This window comes from Mizuhopecten yessoensis, unplaced genomic scaffold (assembly GCF_002113885.1).
Source record: "Mizuhopecten yessoensis strain PY_sf001 unplaced genomic scaffold, ASM211388v2 scaffold2891, whole genome shotgun sequence".
Lineage (NCBI taxonomy): Eukaryota > Metazoa > Mollusca > Bivalvia > Pectinida > Pectinidae > Mizuhopecten > Mizuhopecten yessoensis.
This window is the reverse complement of record NW_018404771.1, coordinates 1092130-1112916: the sequence shown is the minus strand read 5'-3', so window position 1 is coordinate 1112916 and position 20787 is coordinate 1092130. Positions and strand designations below refer to the sequence as shown.

The following is a 20787-nucleotide window of genomic DNA, read 5'->3' as shown; positions in this document are numbered from 1 at the left end:
CCTTTTTCCCCCCCCCCCCCCCCCTATATTAGTACCACTTACCTTGCTTGTAGAAGGATGCATTTATGCATATTACATATGCCCGGTCCCTGGTCGCATAGAAGGAATATTGAAGTCTCATCCAAACAGTAATTAAAAACAAATATTTGTTTTAGCAATCTGCAAAATGTTTATGGTAAACAAATTAGAAAGATATCTATAGAAAGATCTACCAGTACTGTAAACAATACCTTCAACCTAACTGCTTAGGGAATCATAGAGTACGGTAATGTTGTAATAATTCATAAGGGATTTTTTTGCTGTTGGGTGCATTTCGTAACCATCTCGTACCTATATTTATATTATACTACAAGTCCCTTATACCCGAAGTTTCTTCTAGGAAATTCAATTGCAAATTTAAATATTCTGTGTTTTTGTGTACCTTGATGGTAACAAAAACTTCATTATCGTTTTTTGTTAAAAAAAATCTGTCCCTTGTATATCTTTCGCTTAAATTAGGTGTGTACAATGTGAAAAACAAAATGTGCATGGTCCGTAAATTAGGTTTTAATTGTACATATGTTTGTGTATGTAAAGGTGTGTGCGTGTGTGTGTGTGTGTGTGTGTGTGTGTGTGTGAGAGAGAGAGAGAGAGAGAGAGAGAGAGAGAGAATAAAAAAAAATTGTTTATGAAATGAATAATGAAGCAACAAGAATGCAAGTGGTAATTTTCTTTATTAGAAACATACTAGATTGTCGGGTTTTATCCATTTTATCACAGGACAAAAAATCATCCCTTACTTTGTCGAGAAGTCGTTACATTTATTGAAAGAGTTACATTTGTTGAGTGTATACACAAGGTACAATCTGAAATTATTTTTTATCAGAGCAAAAACAAACAACATAAAAACTCAGGTAGCATTAAAGAAAAATAAAACCGACAATGCACGAAATGGCAACAAAATTAAAAGGCAGAAAAAACATTGGTAATTTTGATTATTTATTGAATCAATGACAAAAATGAAATCTTATAGAAAGATACCTGTTTTTACCAAGGAAAATAAAGTTACAAATTGTCAAATGAAAATTAAAAAAGTTTAAATGATGTCAGCTTGAAACACAACCTCCTGACTGTTATATTCTTAAGAATGACTAAATACTTTTAACAGAGTTATACTTAAAGCGCCACATAGCAGAGTAATAATACACAATGTCTAACTGTTTTGGAAGAAGAGAAAGCGACGCGGATAAAAATAACGTATCATTTGCTAACAATACACAGGGTATGTGTATATCTTTAACTTTAAACCCGAAATTCCGATTGTCTAGCTCAACAGCAAGATCATTGATCATTACCAGAAAACGCCATGCGGATAACACTCGACCTTGACCTACCCCCTGACCTATTGGGTACGTATTATTACGTTTACCATAAAAAAAACAACCGATGACGTCACATTAGTAAATGAATCAAATAATAGCCTCCAAAACTTGCCCATTGAAACCTAAATTATATAATCTGTACATAAGACCGTTTAACCACACACTATTAAATGCTTTTTGATTATCAAGAAAGGCAGCGAACACTTTTGATTTTCTTTCTATATAATATGAAGAGATTCCTTTACGGTGAATGCTGCCGTGATACTTACACAGTGCTCCCTGAAACCTTTGATACCTGTTTTTACCAAGGAAAGAAAAGTCACAAATTGTCAAATGAAAACTTAAAAAGTTTAAATGATGTCAGCTTGAAACACAACCTCCTGACTGTTATATTCTTAAAGAGAATTACTAAATACTTTTTCAAGGTCACGGTGACAGGCGAAATAAACATGTTAAAAATAGATCTTGGTATCCCTGGTTAAAAAAAAGTAACACGATGCAACCATCAAATGTTACATACAAAATAAAACACAGCAACATTTGCTACTACAGAGGAAATGAGAGTTAACCATAGAATAATTTAAATAGTCACAGTCTTCAAAGAACACCTACTATAAATAGGGACGGCACATTCATTTCAAATCAAGCTGTCGGTTAATAAAGCGTAAACAAAATAGTACACATTTTACTGTATCATTTAGGACTCATTAACGGTGTACTGTAGATTATAAGAATGAAAAAAGAATGTCCAAAAGAATTTAAGTAAAGAATTTCTATAGCCTTCCGAAACATTTACATTTGTGGTTGTAGAGGTTACACCACAACAGCTAAGCTAGATTATCGTATGGTATTTACGGTACTAAAAAGTATCAGGGGAGACAAGCGTTATTACTGTCATTTACTGTCAAAAAAGTTCTAGCTATTTTGTTAGATCTACAACAAAATCTGTATGAAATTCGTCAGCTGAACAAGCATATGTTTTCGCATTAAGTTGCAATTCGATTAAATCCGTGAAAACCGTTATAGTTTGCATAGAGCGTTAGTTTTATAGTAATACACTTACAATTGCAGCTTTATTCTATATTGTATCCACTGACGGAAAAATAATGTACAAGAAATGGTTTAAAAACGCAAACATTGCGACACAAATTACACATACGTCGTTGACATGTTACGTAAGATTAATACAGACCGCATCAAAGTTTAAAATTTGACAATCATAAACTGATATGTACCTGTTGATTTAACACGATTAAAATGAATAATTGGAAAAAAGCAAAGAAAATTTCTTATCGTTATTTTCCCCCGTACAATCATGAGTAAATAACAATTTCGAGATAGTAAGACCAAAATATGTGACGTCCAATAGAATACCTTTACTCGTACACGTGACAACCGACTCTGCTCTGATTTGTCTTAAGGATCCTCGTTCCATTGCAGGCAAAGCATTAGATACTTCCTCTGTAGGTTTTCGTACATACAGTCACTAAGACTTAACCTCATTTAAGGCACAACTGGACCTGGGTGCTGCAGTGGACCAGGTAGCTCTATTTTTTATTCCGTCTTTGCGTATTGCAGAGTTATCTTCTCTTGTGAGCAGGTATTGATTGTTACGTCATTGGTTTGTGTGAGAAAATTACGTCGTTTTCTCAAAAATTGATTACGTTACTCTCACAAACCAATGACGTAACAATCAATACCTGCTCGCAGGAGAAGATACCTCTGCAATACGGAAAGACGGAATAGCGACAGTATAATAATCAGAAGTCAATTGTTGGAAACTTGGTCTAACCCTGTTGCATTTTAACACTCACAATATGATTGTTATTTTTTATGTTACTTCATCTTTACTAAAAAATAATTAAACTAAGGGTTCCACAAGATATGGATTTCTTGTCTGAAACGATTTATGTAAACCATAGACATGATAGATAAAGATCATCATGCATAGTTAAAAACAGTGGGACGTTGATTGTTAAGATAATGAATTTCACGGCTTTATGTAACTGTACATATCTTCATCCTCATTTTCATCGCTTTTGTTCGAGACATCGTCTCCCATATATACATATTCTTCATCAGCAGATGTATCATTTTGTGGCGGAAGCGATGCCCCCATATCTATATAAGACTTCTGTTTATTTTCATCACCGTCGTCTTCCACTTCATAATCAAACGTCGGATGTGCGTATACGTCATCAGTAGTTGCGAATTGGTCCTCCTCTACAATGTCATCACAAGGACCGGAAATGTGCTCATCAACTTCGTCATAATTACTATCATGAGTAACACGATCACCTTGGAGATCAGGTTTGTTGCTGAATGATGGGTCATACGTCCGGTTGGCGATATTATGATCAATTCTTAATTTTTTGAAGCACAACAGCTCTCTACAAATAAAGAATAGAAGTTGATAACCTGTTAAAGTGTGCATACTGCAGCATTTTAAAACAATTGGTCAACTATGTACACATCATACACATTTCTAAAGAGCGAGCCAAAACAAAATAAAAATCATGAGATGAAATTAAAATCAAAGTACCAAGCAATTCTTTCATTTGTTAAAACCAGCAATACGAAGAAATTGGCTAAACTGTCCGAAGGGATAAAACTCCAGTCTAACAACACAAGTGGAGTATACAATGGTCGCATGGGATATTCAAGTGTCTCTATGGTAGCATTCAGGTGAGGTGGAACTTAAAATAATAGATACCGTCGAAAGACTATCTCAAAACAGAACAAAATACATCCCCTACCCACACAATTGCATGCACACACATGGAGGTATTAGCCAAGTGGCATAGGGTTAGTAGTTAAAGCATCTTCTGTTCAACCCTCAAAATCATATTTACTTATATATTGATAGATAGAATGAATTGTTTATCTAAATGCTCCAAAAAGCTTTAGTGTGGCTTATTCTAAATAGATAGACCATCATATCAAATGTTGTATATTTGTTATTCATTTTTACCTTTTTCAAGTGTAGACTATTTTCTGATATTTCATTAAATGTAACACGTTTAGTAAGATACACTAACTTAAGGTTTATACATCTAGCCACTACAAGTCATAATAATTAAATGCTACATTTGAATAGTCGGTAATTGTATTTCATTTTCGAAAACTCAGAATATGTTTAAAAAAAAAAAAAAGTATTTAAAGGGCTTGCCTGTTTTCAGTTGATTTTCGAGATATATTTTCAGAGCATCAGGGCTTGTATCGATATTTTTTGAAGATATTTTGTTAAATGTAACATTTTTGGAAGATATTTCAAAAAATAAAACATAGTTTTTAGGATATTTTATAAAACATACGTCAATTTCAGGATATTTTTATAGAAGTAAACATAGTTTGAAAGACTTTCTCGTAACACATTTCGTTATTAATTCTCAAAAAGTAGTTTCCTTTGTAACCCAAAATAATGTAACTGGAAAAATATAATACAAAATCGTTATGAAAAACGTTTACATCATTTTAAATTTGTATAGCTTGTTTCTCTCGTGTTTCTACTGCAGTTGCTTCCCTTGTAAAGGAAAACCCCAATGCACTCGTTTCATTATCACAGGCGCAACCATTAACAAAACATATTTACCTTCTCCATAGAAACAGTATACTGGCTAGAAGAGCACATGCACTGAGGGCTATTGTTATTACGACTGCTGCCGCCACACCTTTGGTTAAAAGATAATATATGCATGACGTAGATGTTTAACATATAAACGACGGAGGTAAGTAAAATTACCTTTTAATTGCATGATAACATATTCCATTCGACAATTGATAAATCGATAACGAAATACAAACTTTGAAAATTATGACGGAACGGTAAATTAACAAGGATATGCCAATGGCATATCGTACTTCCTTTAGGCTATTTCTGTGCAGGTTCGTGGACCGCATATACATGCTGTATCCAATGGAATGTGTTGAGAGGCGACTTAAGTGGGTAGAATCAGGTCCCAAATTCATGAAACCGTACTTATGCTCAAGCATAGATTCTGTGCTTAAACCAACTTTCTTGTTTTCGGCATTAAGTCTCTTCAATATTTTTCCAAATCATTGACACAATAAGTTTTTTTATTGATTTATAACTGGAACAAGAAATTTGACTTGAGCACAAAATCCATGCTTCAGCAGAAAACCGTTTTCATGAATGCGGGCACTGCTGATGTTGTTTTCTGTGTTCTCTGTTTAAGAGAGACACTGACGAAACCTACATTTATCTGTTAAACCCATTGAAACACTTTGTGGTGTTTTCCTAGGCACCCGACTTCAAATTACAGCTGTTTCGAAGACGTTATCACTCATCTCATCGCTAGATTCAATGAATGTAAAGTGTTTTGGTGTGTTGTGACAGAGTGACAGAGACAAGGGAATAGGACGTCAATGATGAGTAATAGACACATCAACATATGTATGACAAACACCTGTATTATAGATTTATCTTACAAGTCGATAGACTTGCATTATACAGAATCAATAGCGTGAAGCAACATCATTATGTCATTATTACATTAGCACACTAGTTTGCTTTTGAATATATTCTATTATCGTTATTAGAACAGAACATTCAAAGTTTAACAAGCGTCGATCGACATTTAACGAGAAAAACGCCAGACTGGGTGCTTTTCCACAGAAAAATCGAGTCTTTATTACCCCATTTTTATGGGATTCCTTTGTAATTTCATCATAAGGGACTTCTTTTAATAAACAATATAATAAATTGAAGAAAAATATATAAGACTGCCATTTATTTTGTGTTAATAAATATTTCTTGATAATTTTTTGTCAATTCATTAACTTTATTGGGTACATTTTGAGGATTGATTTTGCAATGAGTTTTATCATTTCGGTTTACAAAATTCATATTCACCAATGTCGGTTTATTCTCTGTCACTCAGCTCGAGCAAACTGTCAAAGTCATTTGCATGACTAAACACATTATTCAGATATATTACATGTTACTACATTCATTTGTAGATAACATTGCCTAGATTCACAAAGGATCCCTACCTCCCTGGGTCTCAGCCAAAATAACAAAGATAGGTGTAATTCAAGGCATATTGACTCTAATAAATGACATATTTATTTCATCATACCTAAAGTTAGTAACAAACACATGTTTGAAATGGATAACAAATGTTGTATTCACATGAAACAAACAATTAAAATTTCTATAGCAATAATTAAAAACAATTGCAATGTCATTTGCACTTTCACCAGTCGCTAGGGTTTTGTCCAGATCCTTCCATTGACACAGTTGTACACACATTTTGAGTGTCGGAAATGCAATGTGTGTTTTGACCAACAAGATCATACAGTTTTCACTATTAATAGGACACTTTATTATAATTATTAAATAACTCACCTCCGCTGATCGACGAATCTTTATTTGGTAAAGATGAGAATGGAGATTTCGTGCGATTATTTGTTGACAAATTACTGACTGCTTCGATGGTCTTTTAGCATGGAATGGGTAAACAAATACATAGCATGTTAGCACAATCAGATTTAGAGAAGTCTCAACATCGCCAGTACTATAGATACTGTTAATATTATTCTGGAAAAAAATCCATTTACTCAAAGAAGGAATACGAACAAAATATTATTACATATATCAGATAAGGATTTGTTAAAATGATATAAAATTAAACGAACAAAATTAATAATGTCTGAGTACAATTCAGTGTAATGAATAGATCCTTATCATATTCTTACCGAATTTAATAGCGTATGTGGTGTGGAAGTTGAACTGTCATATGTACTGGTCGTTCTCTCCATCCCAAAGGTCGATGATCTTTCCATCCCTTAATACAAGAAAGAAATATGATTAAGGACAGGTACGTACAAAAGATCATAACATAGTACGAAACCGTTTGTCAGTTGTTGTTCACATAACGTTAAATAAGGTATTTGTTTCGAAAGAATGAAACGTCTAAAGAAAAATTCCATGAGTTGATGGTGCATGTGTATTTTTATTCACTAAAGGAGAGAGGTGTTCCGAAATGACATATATGAACATGTTTTCTTTCACCATAGTATCTCACCGTCGTTATTTAGCTTGCATATATAAGATCGTAGCTCGGTCTCGCACCCCTCCGAATGAAATGTCCGAGATGTTTTGTTACGTGAATTCGTCTCTATGGTAACCAGCGTACATCCGACGATATGCGAATCAGGTATATCGGGCCCTGAAATGTTGAGAAATTATCCGTGTTAACTGAATACGTTATTAATTGTATACACTCTACGTATACGTAATTGATATGTTACAAAATCGTCAGTGGGTGACGTTTTAGCGTACAATAAATCAGCATTTCAACAGCTTAGGTTTATTTTAAAAGATAATTGAAAAAGACACACACACACACACATGTAATTTCACATATCATATTTGGTAATAGACACAGTATGTAAAAACTTAAACATACTACCCCTTACAACTATTTCGTCCCTAAAGGAAGCATAGGTGATGTTAGGGTCGAAATAAGAGAAAGCCAAAATACAGTCCAATTACGTAAAACATGTACATGTTAGGGTATCTATGCTGTTCTTTATGATATTTCATCAATATGATTTTGGGGTAATATGGTGTATATCGATAAAACTTAAATACGCAAATCGGTTTACGCACATAAGTGCAAACGGCTTTTTCGGTATACCATATAACCCACAAAATAATCATGGTTATCCCTTATTATTTAATTTCAAAAGACACAAAACACTTTTTGTTCATAGCAGATGAAGATATGTAATTCCTGTTAAAACTGAATAATTTGCACAAACCACTGTACACTGTACAATTTCATTGCCGAACAACTTTAACCAAACAGAGGTAAGGATTACAAACTATGATTACAAATCACTTTGTGTTTATATTTTTTTGAGGTTATACAATATAAGCTGACAAAGTCTGACAATGAGAAAATATCTGAAATTAATTTAAAAATGATATTAAGGAAAATGCATAATTTGTTTACGATGTTAATGTGTTGATGTTAATGAATAAGGATGGGAATATAAAAGGCCAAAATCTACAGAAATAAATAAACAATAAAATAAATAATTAAATGTTTATTTTAAAAAAAATGTTATTATTTTAAACTGAAAACATATCAAGTAATTACATAAGTTAGATCTCACTTGATACCTTCTGACGGTAACAATGTTCAACATGTGGACAGGTGAGGTACTTGAAATAAATAAAATTACATACACTGTACATAACCATTTATCAATATTTATCAATATTGCTTATAGTCACCATATGCGATTTCCTTCAAACTCATGTACTCCATTGTGGTAATCATAAAGCAAAAAGGAGGGAAATAAGACAGAAATGTAGATAAAAACGACTATACAATATTTTACCTATATGCTGTGCCACACCTCGAAACTGTCCTATCCAAAATTTCCTCCATGCATAATGGTGCATGTTTCGACATAGCCCCGTCATGTTCGTAACTAGGTGTACCCTGTTGGTTGATATACATGTATGCAATGACGATGTCCAATCTGATTCGTGTTCTAGTTGATTGCCACTGCTACCTGCAAAATAGAACAATGATATTTCATTCGTATTTCATATTCGAATTTTTAAATAGATTGTATTGCATTTTGTATATAATGTTTTGGGCCGATTGGTGACGTCTGAGTAAAACTGAGTACATTTTTTTGAGACTCGGTTTCAAAACAACCTAGCACCTATTCTTCTCAGATTATTGAAGTTAAATGCCTTGGACTTTTATACACTTACAGCATGTATTGTTTACTTGTTTGTGATATGGTAAATTTTGCACGAGCGATACTAGCCGAGCAAACACCGTAGAGTCGATCGACCCATATCCGCCCGACACGCACCATACCTGCCAAGTACGTGTCGTATCCATTCTTCTCTATTCAACTAGAGTTGTGTTCCGTGTTTACAACTAAGAGGAGATGCAAGAGACCTACATTGATCTGCTGCCCTCATTGCAACAGTTGGGATATGTTTCGTTCCCTACCTTCCCTGTCGACTTCCTTTATTTCCTATCTATTTTACCCCTTGGCACCCCACCCTTATATGAACCTAGCTGTTGCGAGGACGCGAAACCCATAACAACCAGTCCAAGGCACACAATTCTACCTGCAAGTTGATGCTGTTCGACGGCCCTTTGCAGTATCGCCGTAAATGCAAATGTAAACAAATCACTCATATATCTGCCGTTGTGTTACACGAGCGTTATTCCCCCAACGAATAACTCTATTTTTGCGAATATCTGTTTTGGCGATTGTGATTTCATGGTAGATGGGACGGAAGATGGAAAAAAGTGCACGAGAACTCAATATTCATTGTAGAATAGATTTACATTCGTATGCAATACATTTTTTCTATGTCCTTATCATTAGTGGCTAATAAAAAGGACATAGAAAATCAAATGAATAACATGTAAAGAAACTTAATATCTCCTGTTTCAGTTATGGTATAGATGTATTACGACCATCAGAAACTTTTAAAAATGAAGGATCATTTGCGAAGTGCTAAACGAATTGACAGGGAGAGCTATTTGACAACGTGTTATTCTCACAAAGTATGGCTTATACACACAGGTATAATATCAATAAATATAAATGGGGATACACAGAGTCTGTAAAAATGGTAGTTTCTACTCCTGCTTAACGCTCAGCACTTTAGGAGTGGGACGACTGGTTCGCCCGTTGTCAGTATAATGTGACCGGGTGGGGTGTCCTGCTTGGTGGCAGTATGTTTCAGCGAGGGAGCACTATAAAGTCGGCATCAGTTCCGCGCTATCTCAAGGAGACAAACACGAACATATCGCAGCCTCCCAAAACACACACGCATACACTACACGCATGGATCTTGCACACAGGGGAGACCGTCCTTGAATGACCGTAGCTGTTGATAGGACGTTAAACAATATTAAACCAAACCAAACCAAAACAAATGGGGGTACTTACAAACACCTTTATAAGAGGACGAGCAGTTCGACCCATACAACGTATATCCGCCGTTTCTGTTACACATGCCTGCTATGCAGTGGTCAGACGTATTAGTCGTGTCCTGACTGAAAGTTACTGTAAATGACACAGGAAATATTTATATTAGAAATCTGTCAATATCCTTTCTAGTGCATTATTGTATTTTAACAGATTAGCCCACTGATAAATATGTGTACCCACATTATATAGCCAATGCAATATACAGAAACACCAATCAACGCAATCATACATTCAGCGGAATATTGTAGGCAAAAAAACCCCGCTAAAATTCGATTACCACTAAAATATGTACGTTGGCAGTATCTCATCCTTCAGCATGTTCTCGATGTCATTTTATATCATGACAAACAAGGACGACTCACGCCTAACATTATCTCCCTTGGCTGCTTACACTTTTACATTTCGTGCTTTCAAAAGGAACTAAGCTTGCTTGGTAATCAGGCTAATGCTACTTAAACATTTGGCAAATTTTCGAGAAACAAAATAACTGGAAAATAATACTTCTGTATATAATGCTTGTTAATTTTATGAATACGGATCCGCCTCGTTTGTTTTGGATCCGAAGCTTTACAAAAATCTGGATCAACAATATTTTATCGTTTACTCTGCTTGTTGATCGATCAATCCAAAATACACAACCATTTGTTTTATATAAAATTGTTTAATTTTGGAGTCCAGTGTAGAGGAGCTTTATCGGTTCCCGTATTGGAAACTAACTTTTACTTTTACTTCAACTTTGTTACATGTACTACTATTCTTGAATTCGGGTTACAGACGTAGTGTGACACTGTGTTCTGCAGACGTTTACTCTGCTAAGACATTGTAAACTTATTTTGACCTACACGTGTCTGAGATATATAGAACAAATGTACGATTGGTTCGTTACTTCGGTACCGTGTTTATACAATCTAGATAGAAATTACTGACTAAGCTAGAGGAACGGTTCTTTATAACATACCGTATTGTTTTCTATTCTATTGTTGTCGGCGTACCTTTAGAATACAGTATCCAGTTTTGCCGTTCAGTACTTCCACACGGTTCGGACAGAGGGGAGCCGTCACAGGCTAAGTCACAGGCGTTATCACCAGTCCTAAGTAATACGTCTGAGTGCGCTACACAGAGGCATCGCTTTCCCTGGTCACAAAACGACATAAACTTATTACTGCTGTTCATCCGGATTTGAAGCGTAAACTACATTCATAGTGTTGGTTACTTGTATGATACAAGTCGCATATCTATGCACTCTTACCAGGCAATTAATAGAACAGGTTTTCAATATTTAAAAGAGGTTCTCCCCCGTCTGTTGGCGGCTACGATCAGTGAAGTTGGTGACAGAAACATTGTAATGTGTCAAAAACCTCGCACTATGTGTCTAATATCTCGCACTTATGTAAACCAATATTTCGTTGTCATAACAGCCACTTCGTCAAACAATTCTATCAGATGCTGCTAGATAGTAAAATACCCTTGCCATATCAGGACGTTTGCATTTAAGATCCCTAAGGAATCAGTTCATGCTCTAAACAATGTTACCCTATACGAAGATCAACGGTTTGCTTACTAAATGAATGTTGCAGGTTTAAATGCCCTATATGTGATATGTCGTATGCATACTTATAAACGAACTTTATATACATATATATATATATATAATGTAGTGTAAAGCGCATTCTAGGAAGTTTGTAAATTATACGGATCGCTATAGAAACACAGCAACGTGATCGTTGTTTGAGCTGTTAAGTTTCTAGTCAAACAAATTAGTTTTGTATATATGTAATAAACTGTTAATACACATTAAGCCTTTTAAATTGAGCTGACTTTTCAATTTATGCATGACAATAATATTACTTCATAATTTGCTAACAAACCCCAAAAATCATGATCTTAATAGTAAATAGGAATCCGATTAATAAAACAGTTTTTTGTTCTAGTATTTGAGTGATGACGTCACTTTGTGAGATCAATTAAAGATCAAGAATGACGAATTAGGGAAAAGTTATAGTGCAAAACTCTATTTCTTATACCTATGTGCCCAAACACTAACACTTTGTGGAGCAACAGCGCACTTATTGGCCTATAATTGTCCTTGTTAAGACATTTAATACCAAACTGACATTGTAGTGATATTACATAGCATAGCAGTCTAGGTATATTCTATTTCGATATCATATCACTTCTGAATACAGAAGTGATATAATATCTTGACATGTCCTCTAAGTTTGCTTTATAACATTATATTACATATATATTACATATTACATATATATTACATTACAATATGCTAGCATTGTGTTATATAGATACCACACATTTTCCTACGTCCTCATTGGTCACATAATCACGTGATGGACGGTGCTATGTGATATTGACATGGTGTTACTTTCTTTAAAAACAGCGGGTCAATATTTTGCATGCTATTTTTTATACGTTCCATCTTATTTGATGATTTGAAATTATTTAACAGCATTCAATATGACAATGAAATACTTTTATTTTGCTGATAATGTGGTAATTATATGGACACGAAAATATAAATGTTGACCTCAACTTCGTCTCGGTCAATATCTCTCTCGTAGGTCTATATAATAGCATATTCGCATCAATATAAGTACATGATTGATAAATATTATCAATGGTTTTTTATGACGATTTATGCTGTGCGAGGACAATCTGGAAGATTGGCGAGAGTTAAATATAAAACCCTCGAAACAAAATAAGGTATTATTATTATCATCATAATAACTTCCTTTCCAGGATTAACTTACTTGTAAGGCAAAATACTTGTTGGTGTATTTACTGCAGTAGATTCCACAAGCAGCAGCTGAAGTGTTGACTAGAAACACCAGTGTCCTATTGGGATCGGGCTGAGGACCATATCTGTAACACCCTGTTAACGAAATATCGTTTATCATAGTAACATAGTTAAAATGTCAATCAGTCGTTTTCTGTACAATGGTATTTTGTTGTCGGGCCAGTTACAAGTGACTCAGATATAATTCTAGAATAGAGGCAGGATTTAACCACACCTCCAGATCACGTAAGTTAACATCTGGTTTGTTCGTGGGGGTCAAATCAATTGTTCTTTTATTTTCATTTGTTAGTGTTTGCTTCCATTTCTGATTCTGTCCTTGTGTATATTAACGCTGTTGTCATTAATTTTGTTTATTTTCTGTATTCCTGATTTATTTCGTTATTCTTGATTTACCACATTGATAAGTATAACCAGTTATAAATATATCAAATTTAGTATATCGCATTAGATCTATAATTCACACAACGTCACAGCATTTAAGGTGACACATGGCGGGAATAACACAAATAAAGAATACTGTAATTATAATAAAGCATAAAGCATAAAGTAAATGAGTTTCAACGAAATTGTACTCGAAAAAAAAAAAAAAAAATTATCATGGACAAATCATATGTTACTTTGTACCCAGGCAGTAACGGTGCATACTTACCGACAAGACTTATCCATGGCGAAAGGATCTGGAAGTTACCCGTCCAGATGGTCGTGTTTTCTGATGGGTTCCAATTCTGTATTTCTCTTTTGAGATCGTCCCCATAATTCGCTAGGCTGCCATCGTTTTTACGGCAAAACGAGTATGCGTTTCGTAATGTGGCTGGTGTTCTTATATACTGGTACGTACAGTTTGTACTGGACACTAAATTTAAAAAAAACAACATTCAACAACTTATTTAAAGTGGAAATCCCAGCTCTATGTGAGGACGATTTCCAAATTGTTCGGTATTTTTCTCTGACTTTGAGTTCCTTGTTTTAAACCAAAGCAAAGTGTGTACAAAATAAATCTATATTACTGTATCACAAGTTATACTAGATGGCCATAACCTGTCACGTTCTAACATGTTTAGCACATGCGCAGCAGAATAAGCACTGATGGTGAAGCCGGGAAAGATATCCAGAATCGACTCTCAAACACAAGAGCTACGTTGATGCACCTGCAAGCTGTCTTGAAATCAGGACAAGACACTCTCAGAACAAACACCACACTCTACAACAATTTCATGCTATACGCATACTTGTACATGGATCCGAATGCTAGAGAATGTCTGAGCATGATCTCTGACTATGTCGACTTTTCACACACAATGTTTGATAAGTATCCTACATTATTTTAACCGAGTTCTGTATTAAATCAGGACCTCCTCATCAGACGTCACCAAAAAGACATGGCCACCATAACTGTATGAGAAGACGACGGACATAGGTTTGCCACGTACTGAGAGAGGACTCTGACATTATTACAATGACCTCCATCGTCAGGACACCAGAACATCAGAAGACATTGTGTAGTACACGATACGTGAACTTTAATTGGCAGTAGAGGAGAGACTTTACTGATACCAAACACGCCAAAATGTTCGATAACCGATGTGATATAGAGGAGAGGGCCATTGGGGCTTAGACGGAACATTGAGTCCAGAATGACTCTTGAAAATGATTTTATATGTGTCCTGAAAGGAACATTGTTGATAGACAGATAAATGTAGCAAGTCAGTGGATCCCCCTCATATTCATTAAATGTTACACAAACAAGTAATGGTCTATATTTCTCAGGAATGACAAAGAAGTGTGGATATTTAATGGTCTGTCGCTCTCACACACAAACAAGTAATGGTCTATATCTCTCAGGAATTACCAAGAAGCGGAAATAGTAAATGGTCTGTCGCTGTCACTCACAAACAAGTAATGGTCTATATCTCTAAGGAATGACCAAGAAGTGGAGATATTAATTGTCTGTCGCTCTCACGCACAAACAAGTAATGGTCTATATCTCTCAAGAATGACCAAGAAGTGGAAATATTAGTGGTCTGTCGCTGTCACTCACAAACAAGTAATGGTCTATAGCTCTCAGGAATTACCAAGAAGTGTGGATATTTAATGGTCTGTCCCTCTCATGCACAAACAAGTAATGGTCTATATCTCTCAGGAATAACCAAGAAGCGGCAATATTAAATGGTCTGTCGCTGTCACTCACAAACATGTAATGGTCTATAGCTCTCTGGAATAATAAAGAAGTGGAGATATTAAATGATCTGTCGCTGTCACGCACAAACAAGTAATGGTTTATATCTCTCAGGAATGACCAAGAAGTGGAGATATTAATGGTCTGTCGCTCTCACGCACAAACAAATAATGGTCTATATCTCTCAGGAAAGACCAAAAAGTGTTGATATTTAATGGTCTGTCGCTCTCACGCACAAACAAATAATGGTCTATATCTCTTAGGAATGACAAAGAAGTGTGGATATTTAATGGTCTGTCGCTGTCACGCACAAACAAGTAATGGTCTATATCTCCCAGGAATGACCAAGAAGTGTGGATATTTAATGGTCTGTCGCTCTCACACACAAATAAGTAATTCATATTTTAAATGGTCTATAGCTCTTAGAATAAAACAAGCGGTGAACATATTTAATGGTCTATCGCTCTCACGCACAAACAAGTTATTAATTCATTCATGGTCTCTAGATATAATTAAATAATGAAAAAATGTAATGGTCTATAGCTCTTACGCACTAACAAGTAATTCATAATAAACATTTCATGTCTATAACTCTCAGAAATAAACAACTTATGAACATATTACCAGTTTTGTATATCTCCCGAGCACACATTAGTAATTAATACATTACCTAGTAAAACGATACAGATCAGATTCCTGCAAAACATGTCTGACAACTCTTTGCATCAACACAGAAATGTATACAACAACACATATACAATATTAATTATAGAACAACATTGATACACGGTGTTATCGTCAAGTACATTTATCGTCTATCTCTAGGTTACAAAGTTTATCAGACTATGTGTAAACACCATTGTTGGACGCACAGGCAGCTTACACCATCACAGATTTACAAACGTATTTTAATTTATAATAACTTCATAAAGATCTTGTTTAACACCAAATAACGCATGCATAAGGATTTAACTTGGTGTCATAGATATTACAACACAATTTATACAACTTAATTGTGTATCCAAACATTTGAGATTGTGAGCAGAACATTTAGCCTACGTTTACAATTATTAAAAATGAATTAATATTTGAACTACGTACTGCATGTGTTTGTCACTGAGAACGTTTCGAATTCTACCTAAATCGTTCACTTTTCTAGAAATACATATGTTCAATTTTCAGTACATTTATCATATTTATTGACATAGAGAGTGTTACATTTCATGCAGACAGAAATAGGGTCACTCACTTTATCTCGATATCATTATCTGTATTGTACAGTAGATGTATACCACCATGCTGATAACAATTATCATTTTGTTCATATGCCTCTCTCTGAGTAAGATTAATACCGATCTCAAACCGAGGGGGAAAGATTCTTAAGTTGCCAAACACGAGGCTTTGCCGAGTGTTTGGCAACTGAAGAATCTTTTCCCGAGTGTTTGGATTCCTCTATCTAACCCACAAGGGGGTGAATGATTCTTTTTCTCTTACCCTGTTCTTCCAATGTGTATCATATACACAATGTAACACAATGTAATGACAACGTTACATGCTAAATTCAGGGTTGACATGTCGTTGATGGATTATTAACGTGACGTCATTGTATTGTTGAAGTGACGTCATGCCATTGTTATGAATAGGGGAATCCCCCCGTCTCAACCCTAGGTTGAGACCAACCCTAGGTTGAGACATATAGAATCATTCACCCCTTTGGGGTGAGATAGGGGAATCTCAACCCGAGGGGGAAGATTCTTAAGTTGCCAAACACGAGGCTTTGCCGAGTGTTTGGCAACTGAAGAATATTTTCCCGAGGGTTTAGATTCCTCTATCTTACCCACAAGGGGGTGAATGATGCTTTTTCTCCTACCCTGTTCTTCCAATGTGTATCATATACACAATGTAACACTTAAGGAATGATTTTTATTTTTTCAACATTTATGAGGTCATAACAACAATGGGTTTATGGACATATTGAATGAATCGCGTTAGCGATTCATGTAAAATATGTCCAAAAACCCATTGTTGTTATGACCTCATAAATGTTGAAAAAATAAATATCATTCCTTATATTTACATTGACGAATCCTTTCAGTGGATCGATATAACAACGAATAAAACAAATAAACAGGGTTTGTTCCTGCTTATACACGGGTGCAACGCAGTGGCGAGAACAGTGTTTTTTCGCGGGGAAATGTGACACTATCGTGAGAGATCTTAGCAACCGTCAACAACAATAACACAACAAAATGTAGTTCCATATTCAATGTTTATTTGTAGCACAGGACACGTGAATACGTGGATATTTCACCAAGCACAGTTCAATAATATTTTAAGATGTAAGAATTAAGCATCTAGGTCGGTCGTTCCGAGTGAGTAGTTTTTGTAGTGTATTACTACGCAGTGTGATCAGGTTACTATCAGTTTCCACGTGCTGAGATTCTATGAACACCTGTGTTATGCATTTATGAATGTAATTTTTGTCAATGGGTCTAAGCATACAGAATGTAAATATAATGTAATGACAACGTTACAAGCTAAATTCAGGGTTGACGTGTCGTTGATGGATTGTTGACGTGACGTCATTGTTTTGTTGAAGTGACGTCACACCATTGTTATGAATAGGGGAATCCCCCCGTCTCAGCCCTAGGGCGGAGACAGATAAATCTAGCACCGGCAAAACGGGAGATAAATCTGTCAGGTGTGGGAGAAAAGGAAATCTCACACCGGTAAAAGTGCAGATACACCTGTCCAGGGTAAGAGAACAATAGAATCTTTCATCCCCCTTGGGGGCGAGATAGGAGAATCTCAACCCGAGGTGGAAGATTATAAAGTTGCCAAATACGAAGGTTTGCCGAGTGTTTGGCTACTAAAGAATCTTTCCCCGAGGGTTGAGATTCCTCTATCTTACCCACAAGAGAGTGAATGATTCTTTTTCTCTTACCCTGATCCCCATTGTGTATCATATACACAATGTAATGATAACGTTACATGCTAAATTCAGGGTTGACGTAACGTTGATTAATTGTTGACGTGACGTCATGCCATTATTATGAATAGGGGAATCCCCCCGTCTCAATCCTAAGGTGAGACATGGAAATCTCACACCGGTAAAAGTGCGGATACACCTGTCCAGGGTAAGAGAATAGATGATATTAAACACTTTATTCCAGTGTTTCTGAAATATTGTTTTGAATTCACATGCATGACCAGTGTTCACGAATTAGCATCTAAGGCCAAAAAAAAGATAACTAAGAATTTGTTCAAATATCTCATTTTGAAGACTTGAGTTAAATATTCGCTTAGCTAACTAGGTTTGAAACTAACAGGCGCGTGACGAATTTGCATCAGCTTGAAAATTAGATAAGCAAAATAATAAGTCCATTTAACATTTGGAGCAGTGCTATTTCCTCATTGTTTAAACTAAAACCAAAGGAAATATTTTTTCCAGGATTTCAAAAGAGCACAATAAGAAAATGTATTATAAACATTTTAATTTTTTTTACAAATAATTTTCAAAAACGGAAGCTGATAAACGAAGTTTATGAAAGTGAAACTTGATCCCTTTATACAACTCTATAGTTGTCTTAAATTCATAGACATATACTAGTATGAAGGATCTCTGTAGCACCGCTGACAAAAATAAGAGGACTCCATTGTAGTTTTACATACATTAAAATGTATATATATTTACTTTCCCTGTAAGTGTTGTTTGACAGGGTCAGAGAAATAATGTTAAACAGGTAGCACCGTATATAAGAGCTAAAGTATAATAACCGGAGGTCCAGGGTTCGAATTCTTGTCTTGCCTCGTAACATTTTATACTCAGAATGCTGTTATTGGTTTTAATTTCATCTTTATTTTTTGTTATATAAAGATGCCACAAGGTATGTTTTTCTTTCCAGAAAATGATTTATCAAAGTTAGTAGCATACCAGAAAAAAATCCCCAATCCATTGATAGAGATTTTGGCAGTAGTACAGGGATTCTTAACGGGAAATTCAATAAATATTCAAATATAGAACGGGCTTCGGTTAAATGTTCAGAAAAAAAGATGCAGGAAAAAGATATATCAAAATATTTATAAACGTTTTCTTCAGGCTAATAAGTGTGGAGTGTAGAAAGGTTCATATAGCACAGCCAGTTAAGTGTTTATGTGTAACGTTCCAATGACTAGTAAGGTATGCCATCTTGCACTTTCGTCAGACAAATGACCAAATGAAGCGGAAGTACGTGGTTGCAATATATAATCGACGTCGATTCCTCTAGCTTTAAGCGTAGGTACACTAACTTGTTATACATCTACGAAATGACGATTCAAATCGAGAGGTCGATTCGGCTACACCTTGTCGATTACCTAGTCATATAGATGGATGTGCTAGATCCCCCTCCTCTTGATTCAGGACTGACCTTGATTCCACATTTGGTACAGGAAATGTTTTCCCCGGGGTTCATTTCCACATCATGATATATTAAATAGTATGATATTCCCAACTTACTTCAAAGTTATCGTTGCCGTAAGCATAAAAATAACACAAACACGCAAATCCAAATCAATAAGGAACTAATAATCTTTGTTCAGATGACTTGTATTTCTATTTTTCATCTCGACCAAAATCGTTGATTTTCGCTTTGTTTCACACCTCATGCAGTATTTAAAGATAAAAAAGGAAGCATTATGTCCAATAATTTAATAATATCTATTTACAAATTTATACATCATCTCCAACTAAGCAAAAGCAATGATACATTTTCTGATGAAATAAACCCATACGATGAGACCATCTGTCTGTTCTAAACAAAACTATTGTCCAGGTGAAGATGGTTTAGAAACGTTTCATCGGACTTGCGCAATGAAACAATTGTCTGTTTGTCCTTTCCCTACATCACTGTCTGTATAACATAAACACTTGTCTGTTTGTCCTTTCCCTACATCACTGTCTGTATAACATAAACACTTGTCTGTTTGTCCTTTCCCTACATCACTGTCTGTATAACATAAACACTTGTCTGTTTGTCCTCTCCCTACATCACTGTCTGTATAGCATAAACACTTGTCTGTTTGTCCTTTCCCTACATCACTGTCTGTATAGCATAAACACTTGACTGTTTGTCCTTTCCCTACATCACTGTCTGTATAACATAAACACTTGTCTGTTTCTCCTTTCCCTACATCACTGTCTGTATAACATAAACACTTTGTCAGATCTAGCCGTAAACACAGCTGTTTGTATTGAAGAATACTTTCATTGATGCAGCAGGTACAATGTGGTCAGACTCTACAGGAGATGCACATTAATATGAATTATACATCGAAGTTATGTGACGCACAGTTTGACACAGACATCCTCGAAGGAAAACCACTTTCATATAATCGTATGTAGTTCGCATCCCATTTTATGCTGAAAAATGCACATTATTATATTTTATCAAATGAAG

At 35.2% G+C, this 20787-nt stretch overlaps 1 protein-coding gene across 1 annotated transcript; it reads right to left on the bottom strand.

Moving 5' to 3' along the window:
• Positions 1-3075: 3075 nt before the first annotated feature.
• LOC110446640 lies at positions 3076-16028 on the bottom strand. Its single transcript, XM_021491893.1, has 11 exons — positions 15974-16028; positions 13823-14026; positions 13127-13248; positions 11354-11495; positions 10320-10436; positions 8733-8909; positions 7409-7552; positions 7080-7168; positions 6730-6820; positions 4954-5032; positions 3076-3751 (listed from the first exon to the last, which is right to left on the bottom strand). The coding sequence occupies exons 1-11, from the start codon at positions 15999-16001 to the stop codon at positions 3352-3354; spliced, it is 1593 nt and encodes a 530-aa protein (XP_021347568.1). The 5' UTR covers positions 16002-16028; the 3' UTR covers positions 3076-3351.
• Positions 16029-20787: the final 4759 nt, after the last annotated feature.